Source organism: Podarcis pityusensis (genome assembly GCF_964106645.2).
Source record: "Podarcis pityusensis genome assembly, chromosome: 18".
Lineage (NCBI taxonomy): Eukaryota > Metazoa > Chordata > Lepidosauria > Squamata > Lacertidae > Podarcis > Podarcis pityusensis.
The window spans coordinates 11,567,626-11,578,852 of record NC_138043.1 but is presented as its reverse complement, the minus strand read 5'-3'; the positions used below and the strand labels follow the sequence as shown (position 1 = coordinate 11,578,852).

At 48.3% G+C, this 11,227-nt stretch overlaps 1 protein-coding gene across 1 annotated transcript; it reads left to right on the top strand.

Moving 5' to 3' along the window:
* The first annotated feature begins 3,255 nt into the window (after positions 1-3,255).
* LOC308467137 (mast cell protease 2-like) lies at positions 3,256-11,227 on the top strand. The gene is made up of 5 exons (XM_080988560.1): positions 3,256-4,316; positions 4,947-5,094; positions 5,679-5,820; positions 8,572-8,826; positions 10,871-11,227. Exons 1-5 carry the CDS (start codon positions 4,202-4,204, stop codon positions 11,006-11,008), a joined length of 798 nt encoding a protein of 265 aa, XP_080844686.1. The 5' UTR covers positions 3,256-4,201; the 3' UTR covers positions 11,009-11,227.

Sequence of the window (11,227 nt, the reverse complement as noted above, 5' to 3'; positions counted from 1 at the left end):
TTATCAATCAATATATCAAATTACATTTCCCTCCCTTCTTTATCCCCCCACTCCCTCCCTCTCCACCTCCCAAAGACTTCCTTCAGCTCGTCTCTCTGGTTTCTTTGCACATATTGTTCTCTGCATATTGTAAAATTGTACATATCATTGCCTTATCTATTATATATTCAACTAATAAATTTGTGGGTGTTTATTCAAAACTTGCCAAGGAGTCCAGATCATTTTGTTGTCTTTTTAAATAATTTGTAAAAAGTTCCCATTCTTCCTTGAAATCACGATTGTCCTTGTCACGCAGTTTATATGTCAACTTGGCCAATTCTGCATAACTCATCAGTTTTTCTTGCCACTGTTCTTTTGTTGGGATTTCCTCATTCTTCCATCTTTGTGCTAACAAGACTCTTGCTGCTGTTGTAGCAAACATAAATAAGTTCTTTATTTTTCTTGGCAGATCTTGTCCTACAGTACCTAAGAAAAATGCTTCTGGTTTTTTTTTACAAATGTCATTTTTTTCAATTCATTATATATCATTCCCCCCCCCTTTTTTTTTAACTTCTCTACATTCCCACCACATATGATACAAAGTACCTTCTTTTTCTTTACATTTCCAACATACGTTTGACCCGGTTTTATACATTTTTGCTATTTGTACTGGTGTGATATACCATCTATACATCATTTTCATATAGTTTTCTTTCAACAGAGAGCAATCTGTAAATTTCAGATCTACCTTCCACAGCTTTCCCCAGTCCTCAAACTGTATATATGTCCTATATCTTGTGCCCATTTGATCATGACTGATTTGACCTCCTCATCTTTTGTTTCCCATTCTAGCAGAATACTATATGGTTTCTTCAGCAGCTTCACTTCTTCTGCTATAACTTCCTTTTGAAATCTAGAAATTGTATAGCTAAACCCTTTCTTATTATCTTCCTTATACATCTCATGTAATTGTAGTGCAACCAACTCTGAAAATGGTCTTTAATTTCCTCATAATCTTTTAATTTCCATTTTCTTTCTTGATCTCTCAGTAAATCTCTATATGTTGGCCATTTCCCCTTTCTACCGAGCGGTTTGAGTAACGAAGCTTCAATTGGTGATAACCGCCAGGGTGTTTTTTGTTCTATTAAATCTTTATACCTCTCCTACACCCTCATTAATGATCGGGGTTTACTCCTGAAGCCCTTCTCACAAATGAGTGTAGCTGCAAGGCAGCAGAGGTTTAGGGCCTAGGTGGGCTCCCTTCCCAGGTGGACAAGCTCCACCTGCCGCTCGCTTCCCTCTGCGGCACATGCAGAAACCACCTGCTTGGCCGTTGGACTCCCTCTTGGTCTCATCCGCTCCATCCGCCAGAGCCCATCTTCGCATGCAGGTGATAGACAAGTTCCTAACTCAACTACCTGCCCCAAACCCCAGAGAGTGGACAATACTGAGCCAAATGGACCCAAGAGGCAGTTCCACCATGTTCCTATTTAATTTGAGAATATTGAGGACTAGAATCTTGCTTTGTTTTCAGGGAAAGGAGCACAGCTCAGTGGCAGGGCACCTGCTTTGCTTGCAAGAGACCTCTGGTCCAATTCCTGCCAACATCTCCAGGTAGGGATGGGAGAGAAAGACCCCCTGTCCAAAACCCTGCTGAGCTGCTGCCAGTCAGTGTAGGCAATACTGAGCTAGGTAGACCAACAGACTTCCTAGGTAGGTAAGAAGTAAAAAGGTAAAGGACCCCTGACAGTAAGTCCAGTTGCAAACGAATCTGGGGTTGCGGCGCTCATCTCGCTTTCAGGCCGAGGGAGCCGGCGTTTGTGCGCAGACAGTTTTTCCAGGTCATGTGGCCAGCATAACCAAGCCGCTTCTGGCGAAACCAGAGCAGCACACGGAAACCTGCCAGAGCAGTACCTGTTTATCTACTTGCACTCTTGACGTGCTTTTGAACTGCTAGGTTGGCAGGAGCAGGGACCGAGCAACAGGTTTGCAGCAGGTCATAGCAGCAAAAGGCTGCTCTACTAAGTACTGAAGGCGCTTGCCATGAAGGGCCTGAATAATAGTGAGACTGGAGAAGCCAGAATAAGTTGCAGTTTCAGCTGAATTTGGGGGAACCACTTGTGTTGAGCTATTTCACTGCTTTTTTATTATTCGCTCATTGCAAACCGCTAAAAGCCTGCAGATGTTGATAATAAACCTAATAATTTATATTGCAAGTGTATCTAAGCAAGGGCACGATGTGTTATCGGACGGGAAATGGCAGTTTTCTGACAGTCCCACCGTGATTCCATCAAGCTGATAAAGGGAACCTTTGGGCCTCCAGATGCGGTGAGATTCTTGCGCCCCGGCTAACGTGGCCAACGTTCAAGAGTGACAGGAGTCAGAACTGGAGCCTATCTGGAGGGTTGCAGGTTTCCTGGGCAAGTCACATTATTCAACATGGAAAAATGAGAAACCAAGGGAACAGAAATGGAGAGATCCTTCCACCCCTAGCCAAAGCGCAATGGTGAAGCACTGTCACAAACTGGCAGGATGCCAAAAGTGTGCCCTGGGGGGGAGTGGGGCTAGAGTCTGGCTCAGGAGAGGCAGGCAGTGGTTTGTGGGGCACTGTGGTTTGCCAGGGAGCAAGGCGGCAGAAGCTTCAAAGCTGGAGGGTGGAACAGAGGAAGAAGGTTGGAGGAAGAGGAGGAAGAGGCAGGTCAGGCGAGTGAAGGGCCAGGGGCTTCTCAACCCTCTCCTGTACCACTGTCTCCCTGAACCAGGAGGGGACTGAAGAGGGGAGAGCAGAGGCTGTTTCCGTGCAGGCGCAGTCTCCGTCTCTGGGGGAGGGAGAGTGGTCTGCTGTGGCTGCAGCTGCTCCTGGAGCGCAGACCCGGGAATAGGTGCCTAGACACTAGACTGGTGCGCACAGGTGCCCAGAGCTCTAGAAGCAACTGCATGCAGAACATCCCAGGTTCAACACCCAGTGGCATCTCCAGTTGGGACTGGGTAGGTCCCCTGTCAGCCAGGGTCAGCAAGGCTCGGTGGGCCAGCGTTGTGACTCAGAACAAGGCCTCTTCCTAGGCGATCCCTCATAACCGAGTAAGATTGTCTTCCATAAACACGGTTTTAACAATGAGTCCGTAAGTGACTATGGAGGCCAATTCTGGATCCACACATGCTTCCACAGTGAGGACATTGGCTTCCGGGCGGGAGTTGATCCCAGTGAGGGTTTGCCAAGCATGCCTTCCTCTAAGTACGTTTCTCCCTTGCGTCCTGAGTTCGAGTGTCTTCAAAGCCCATGGCACCTTTGGAAAAGGCTGTTCTCCAATTAGAGCGCTCGAAGGCAAGTGTTTCCCAATTGTTGGTGTTGATACTACATTTTTTTAGCTTTGCCTTGAGAGAGTCTTTTAACCTCTTTTGTTGACCACCAGCATTCAGAATAGAGTAGTTGCTTTGGAAGACAATCGTCAGGCATCCGAACCACATGACCAGTCCAATGAAGTTGATGTTAAAGAATCATTGCTTCAACACTGGTGATCTTTGCTTCTTCCAGTACACTGATATTAGTTCGCCTGCCTTCCCAAGTGATATGTACAATTTTTTGGAAACACTGTTTATTGAATCTTTCAAAGAGTTGGAGATGGTGTTTATAAGTGGTCCATGTTTCACAAGTGTACAGTAAGGTTGGTAGTACAATAGCTTTGTAAACAAGGATTTCGGTTTCCCTGCGAATGTCCTGGCAGCCTTCCGAGGGCCACATCCCAGTGGTGGGCGGGGCCTGAGGCAAAAGTGGGCGGAGCAACAAATGCAAATTCTACTTTTGCTCAGTAGGGTAGTTCCTAGACCAGGGGACATCTTTGGGGGGAAATCCCAATAAAAGCCCAAACACTTCAATCCTAAAAAAAGCTCTTCGGTCGGCCCTCACGCATGTTCACTTCATCAAATCTGGCCCTCTTTGAAAAAAGTTTCACCCGCTTCATCCTCCACCCGGGCAAGCAAGGGCCCATGTTTAGCCAAAAGACTGACGGAGGGTGTTAGGCATGGTCAGGGGAGAGTCACAAGGGCCACACGCAACCCCAGCCCAGCTCTATTATCTTGCTCAGTGCTTCCCTTCCAAGAAGTAAGCCTCTTGTACCAACGATTGTCAGATCCAGATCACAGATAAAGGAAGAGGAAGATTACGTGGTCGTGCAAAACCGTTTCCAGCTGCCGGTAGCCAGTCTATAAAACATGATGTCACATGAAGAGAGCCAGTCCGGTCCCTTCCTTCAACTTCAGAGGCAGAACGATGGAGCAGCCGGGGAGATTCTGCTTCCTCCTCTTTGCCCTTTTGTCTGCCCACTTGGACACTGGCGGTGAGTAGCGACTTCATCCAATCTGATGGCCAGAGCCGTTTGACCATGGAACAGTCTCCCTCGGAAGGCGGAGGGCTCTCCTCCACGGGAGGTTTTTAAGCCAAGGATGATCTGTCAGGGATGCCTCCGTAGAGATTCCTGCATTGCCCTGGGGGTCACTGCCAGCTCTAGGATTCTGCGATTCTATGATCATTGGGTTGAAGCAACTGCCCTATGAGGAAAGGTTGCAGCATTTTGGACTTCTTAGTTTACAGAAAAGGCAAGTGACTTGATGGAGGACTTGATGCAAGCAGAACGACAATAGAGAAAGGTCCCCACCCCCACCCCCGGTGTCTCGTAACTCTAGAGATTGTGGACATCCAATAAAGGCAAATGCTGAGGAATTCAGGGTAGATAAAAGAAAGTGCTTCTTCACTCAGCACATAGTTAAAACTATGGAACTCCCTCCCACTGGAGATGGTGAGGGTCACCAACTGGGATGGCTAAGATTCTTAAAAGATATGCTGGATAGACAAGCCGACAAGCCCACCTCACAAGACTCCTTCTCTCCCAAGTCCTACCTTGACGGTTCCGAGATTGACGCCATTTTACGGTGTGGTGGAATCGGTGACTCTGGTCTCTCTATTCCAGGCAGCCTCCGCAGCAAGATCGTCGGGGGTGGTGAATCGAAGCCACATACAAGGACGTACGTGGCAGCTCTGAAAGGAGGCGGAGGTTTCATGTGTGGGGGATTCCTCGTGGCCCCACAGTGGGTCCTGACTGCAGCCCACTGCAATGGGTGAGTCGTGGTAACGCAGAGCGGGTTTGAATTTTTAGACTTTCAGCTTCCAAAAATGAGAGGGCTAAAAAGTTGACTTTGGAATTGAAAAGGTTTTTAGACTGGGTAAGTAGAACGTGTGTAAAATTGCATAGAAATAATTAAAAATGTACTGTATGTACTGTATAAAGGTAAAGGTAAAGGGACCCCTGACCATTAGGTCCAGTCGTGACTGACTCTGGGGTTGTGCGCTCATCTCGCTCTATAGGCCGAGGGAGCCGGCGTTTGTCCGCAGACAGCTTCCGGGTCATGTGACTAAGCCGCTTTTGGCGAACCAGAGCAGCGCACGGAAACACGGTTGTATGTACGGTATACAGTACATGAAAGAACATTGTAAAGATTTGAAAATGTTTGCAGCTTTGATTTAAAATATTTTGTAATGTTGATTTTTGATACTGGTTTACAAATACTAAAGTTAATTTCTCTAAGCATAAAAAGAAGGTAAATAGGGTGATGGAGAAATGCTAAGGCGAATGTGATTACATATGGAAGCCGGGGGGGGGGGATCAGCTGTGGCTTTCTGTTGATTCTCTTCTTGTTTAAAGAGATATCTCCGTCATTCTGGGTGCTCATGACCTGAAGGCCGTCGAAAGCACCCAGCAGGTGTTTGGAGTCAAAAGTTACCATCAGCATCCGGATTATATGCTGGTTGCTGGAACCCCCTTCAACGACATCCTTCTGTTAAAGGTATGGAGAAAGATTGTCAACTGGTGCTTTCGCCCGAAATGCATATGTCATTATTTATGGAACTGTCAAATTTCAGGTTGCAAATAGCGTTCTGTATCCACATACAGTGGTGCCCCACAAGACGAATGCCTCGCAAGATGAAAAACTTGCTAGACGAAAGAGTTTTCCGTTTTTTGAGTCGTTCCGCAAGACGAATTTCCCTATGGGCTTGCTTCGCAAGACGAAACGTCTTGCGAGTTCTTGCGAGTTTGTTTCCTTTTTCTTAAAGCCGCTAAGCCGTTAATAGCTGCTAAGCCGCTAAGCCGTTAATAGCCGCTAAGCCGCTAATAGCCGCTAAGCTGCTAATAGCCGTGCTTCGCAAGACGAAAAAACCGCAAGACGAAGAGACTCGCGGAATGGATTAATTTCGTCTTGCGAGGCACCACTGTACAGAAAAGTAAGATGACAAGTCAAGTCAAATAGGTAGTAGGTTGATATTCTATGCAGCCCACTTCTTGCAAGGGGTGGGGAATAAATTCAATAAATTTTGTATTTACAGTGGTACCTCCGGTTGCGAACAGGATCCGTTCCAGAGGTCCGGCCGTATCCCGAAGTTTTCACAACCGGAGAGACCACTTCTGCGCATGCGCGTGGGGCGAAGCACTTCCAGGTTTGCCGCTTTCGCAACCTGAAGTTTACGTTACCTGAGGGTAACATAAGCCGAAGGTCCACTGTACAGGCACACATACCTATTGGCAATTTTGGAATAATACAGAAACCCAAACACAGCCACCTTTTCAAAATCAGCACATCTCTGAAACCGGCAATGTATTTCTCCAGTCAAGTTACGTCTACAGAAAGGCATATACTCAGGTAAAGTGTCTATCGGAGGACATTTCCATCAAAATTCCACCCCACCCCCCATTTTATCTGATCAGTGAAAACAAACAAAAACCTCCAAAATCACAACAAAGGCATGTTGCCGGCAGGGAGGCAATCTGTCCCTCTTAATTCCTCCGCATATCTTATTTTCCTAATTCCTCCTGACATTTTTAAATTTGCTTAATATGCACATTTCCCTAGCCCAATTTCCCCCTAATAGAAGGCATTCTTGTTTTGCTGTTTTCATAGGATCCTAGACTTGTAGAGCTGGGAGGCCTCACCCCAAAAGTCACCCAGTCCAGCCCCCTGCAAAGCAAGAGTCATAGCTAAAGAGTCTCTGCTATCCAAACTATGTTTAAGCTCCCCCCCCCCCGTGAAGGAGAGTCCAACACTTTCCCAGGTTCCCTTGTTGAACAGAGCCACTTCCGCCCTAAAAGGAGGTGGAGTTGTGGGCTTCACGGCCCCACCATGTGCGCAGGGCTGGAGCGATTGGGGGGATTCCCAGCCGCGTCATTCCCTGGCCAGCCAATTGGCTGGCTCTGGGGGCGTGGCCTGCCCCACTTAAGGCAGGACGCGGCTGGGGATCTCCCTCTTTGCCGCTCATCAGCTGTTCCCGCTTTCCCCACCCTCCCACCCTATAAGGTTTTCATTCCTTGACCTTGCTATGGACCTCAGTTGGTCGCCATTGAGCGGCCTGGTAGGAATTTTTGCACTTGGCAAATTGGCACCAGCCACTTGGTTTTTGCCTAGCAAATCGTAGCAAACCGTCACAACTTTCTGGGTATTGGCGGATAGGCATTCATATAGTTCTGTAGATAGAAGAGGGGAGGTAGCACCATCACCACCTGCCCCGCATATTGAAGGGTAGTCCGATAAAGGATTCTGGGGGGCGTGGCCCTGTCTGAAGCCAATGGAGGTGAGGGCCTAAGGCACGCCCCCAATGGGTGACCCCGGGGGAGTTCCTAGTTGATGTACATCAGCAGGACTCCCCTGACTGGTGGTTAACCCTTCCCGGACCTCAAGCGGATGGGCTGAAGACATATATAGTCTGTTAGGACCAATGCCTAAGCCAATACCGCTCATCACCTGTAACCAATAATTGTGCCACGTGTCATTATTTCACTGGGGGGGGCTGGGAACTCGCCACGCAACTCTTACCTAGTCACATTCTCTGAAGTCTCTCAGCCTCGCTCACCCCACAGAGTGTTTGTTGTGGGAGAGGAAGGGAAAGGAGAATGTTAGCCGCTTTGAGACTCCTTCGGGTAGTGATAAAGCGGGATATCAAATCCAAACTCTTCTTCTTTCTTGTCATTTGACTCTATCGGTTCGGGTTCTGCCCTCTGGAGCAGCAGAAAACAAGCTGGCTCCGTTTTTCGTGTGACAGTCCTTCAGCTCTTTGAAGCTGGCTCTCATATCTCCTCTCAGTCCTCTTTTCTCCAAGCTAAACATACCCAACTCCCTCAACCATTCCTCATAAGGCTTGTTTTTCACAATTATATGCACTTGTATGCATACTTTACCCTGGTATATACATATTTCCACTCTACGTGCACGTTACTTGGCTGTGGAAATTTGCACTGCAAAATTCAGAGAAGCATGAATTTCAAAGGAAGGCCATGTTTTGATGAATGACTTGGGTTGTATCCAACTTCAGACTTGGATTGGGCAGATTAAAATTAAAGGACATGACTTACTTATATCTATCAATCTAGAACTTAGCTAGATACCACCCATTATTTCCAAAAGCACAGATTAAATTAACGTTAAACGTTAAGTGGATATAGTTTCTCCCCCACCCTGAGCTATCAGTGCCCTCTCTGTGATGTCTCATGGCTCTCTGGAAGCCTGCCGATTTCAGACCATCCTCTTCTCCTCCTTCCTTCCCTGAAGCTCGACCGTGAAGCCAAGATCAACAAGTACGTCCAAGTCATCCCATTACCGGAAAACGAAAACGACCTCCTCAAAGGCACAGAATGTTTTGTGGCTGGATGGGGCCGCATTGATGCGAGATACGAAGGCAGCTCCAAACTTTTTGAGACCAATGTCACCGCCCTTGGCCGCCGGAAGTGCCTCCAGTTCATTCCGGAACTCACCGACAGGATGGTGTGCGCCGGCAGCCGGGCCAAGCTCTGCGACGTCAGCAACGTAAGCAGGGCGCCCACATGTCATTGTCAAAAACAAGGAGACAGCTTTGCAGAACAAAAGCCCATGCATTTTACAAAATTGCACATGCTAATTCATATGCAGAGATGCAATTTTTAGAAATATTTACTAAAAGTTTTGGGGCTGCCAACATCTTTTTTTTAGGCCCATGGGCTCCTTTGGATCTTTGAGTGAGGGCTGTTGGTGCCGCCACCTCTGGTCCCTTCCGGTGGAATTCATCTGAGCCTTGCAAAGTCCATAGAGTTGAAAGAGGAAGTGGGGAAGGAGCCCCCCCCCGCCCCCTTTCAGCTCTGTATACTTCTCAAGGGAGGAAAAGGCAGTCACCAGCACTAAGGGGTGGGGAGAGAATCCAGAGACCCCAGGAGGACCAGAAGAGTACTATTGCACCCATGGGGGCCACTTGGGCGATCCCTGTGGTGATTTAAATGGAAACAGAGTGCAATTGCCTGTTGTGGGCAAGGCGAAGAGCAAGGATGAATCCATGTTAGTGGTTTTTCTGCTTCTTGCAATTCACACAAAAAATGCCCCAACTCTAAAAATGTCTCCACTTTGCATCCTTCTGTGATCTTTCAGAAGACTTTTACGCCAACGTTTTAAAACGGATTGTGTTGTTCTTGCATGCCAGATTATCAGTCACATGCACACAACTTCCCCCACAGAAACCTGGGAACTGTAGTTTGTGGAGGGGGTTGGAAATCAGAGGTCTGAGAAGGGTGCACAACAGGTCCCAGGGTTCACTGGAAGAAGCCTGTGCTTTAATTGTGCATTCACTGAGCTCTAAATGTGAGTGGTTTCAGTCCTGCAGAAGCAGATCCATCTTTCTGCAGCTTTCTCCTCCCCCCCCCCCCGCCCAGAACTGCTCAATCCACAACTGTTTGAATCCACCCCCATCAAACTTCCTTTTCTGCAGGGGGAGGCAGGATTGTGCTTGTGGTGCGGCCTACTGGCATTGATGGAGGTTAATTGGGAGAGGGGGAGAGGGAATGGAGGAGACCATGCCCTCCCAAGAGTCTATGACAGTGGTGGCCAAAATTGGTCCTCCAGCTGTTTGGGGACTACATTTCCCATCATCTGTGACCACTAGTCCTGTGAGCTAGGGATGATGGGAGTTGTAGTCCAAAAACAGCTGGGGGGCCAAGTTTGGCCACCACTAATTTGTAGGCGCTTCTGCCGGGATGAAGCTTGCAAGCCATCTATCTATCTATCTATCTATCTATCTATCTATCTATCATCTACCAGTGCTCTTGTCCACCCAGATGTTCAAGCCCTCACCTGAGTGGGATAGGCAGGCACACCTGGAGACTTCAGTTCAGACTGGGACCCAAGAGACCACGGCTCAAATCCCCACTTGCTGTCCAGGAGTGGGCAGAGGAGGAATGGTGGAGACCCCCTGCCCAGCTTGACCCTTCCAGGAAGAGGAAGAGGAAGACTGTTCAGATTCACATCAGGGGTCACAGCTCAGAGGCGGATGAGGGGGAAAGTTGAGAAATAATGGGAGAGGAGGAGGAGGAGGAAGCACCAGGGGGGCGACAGCTAATGGACACCGTGTCTTTAGAAAGCATTCCAGACCCCCCTCTCCCAGAACCCGGCAAGCCTTGAAAGTAGGAGAACAAAGAGCTCAAAGACAGAGGGCCCTTAGCAGCACCCATGGGAGAGACGAATGAGGACGTGGGAGAGGGGGGTGGAGATTCACTCAGGTCAACGCCATTATCCAAGAGGCTGGGTTCTGTAGCCCTCTCTGTAAATACTGGATAAAAAGCGGTTGGTAAGAAACACTCGCTTGTCTTTGTACTTTCCTGAGCAACCAGCCAGGAGTTGCTGGCAGCAGCCCATGAAACTCACTGGGTGACTTTGGGACAGTCACTCCATCTCTCAGCCCAGCCTACCTCGCAGGGTTGTTGTGAGGGAAGTGTTGCGTCAGCTGCCTGGAACTCCTTGGAGGAAAGGCGTGATAGAAATGCAATGGTGAATAATAATGTGAAATAAGTTTCTCTCTCCCCTCTCCAACCCCACAATTCCTGCTCAGGGGGATTCCGGGAGTGCCCTGGTCTGCAATGGAGTGGCCCATGGAATCGTCTCCTATGGCTTCCAAATCCCGCCATCAATTTACACGCGTGTCGCCGCCTATCTCCCTTGGATCAAAGAGACAATGAAGGAAGGGTGAGGCCAGCAAGGAGAAAAGCAGCCAGCAGCTTCTTGTTCCCGGCTGGATTCCTCCTGCCCCTGCTAGACACGCTTGGTCATTGTGAAGTCAGATGTACAGGCAACTCCTCCTCCTGTGGATCGATCCCGGCTTTCCCCAGAGAAACCTCTGCCTTCTTCTGTACCGCTAGTGCTTACTGTTGCTGTATTGTTTCCTGAAATAAACAAACTTCATTGCAAA

Coding starts and splice junctions, on each gene's coding strand:
- LOC308467137 (XM_080988560.1), top strand. CDS start 4,202: ATGAAGAGAGCCAGTCCGGTCCCTTCCTTCAACTTCAGAGGCAGAACG. Junction 5,821..8,571: donor ACGACATCCTTCTGTTAAAG/GTATGGAGAAAG, acceptor CCTTCCCTGAAG/CTCGACCGTGAAGCCAAGAT. Junction 8,827..10,870: donor AGCTCTGCGACGTCAGCAAC/GTAAGCAGGGCG, acceptor ATTCCTGCTCAG/GGGGATTCCGGGAGTGCCCT.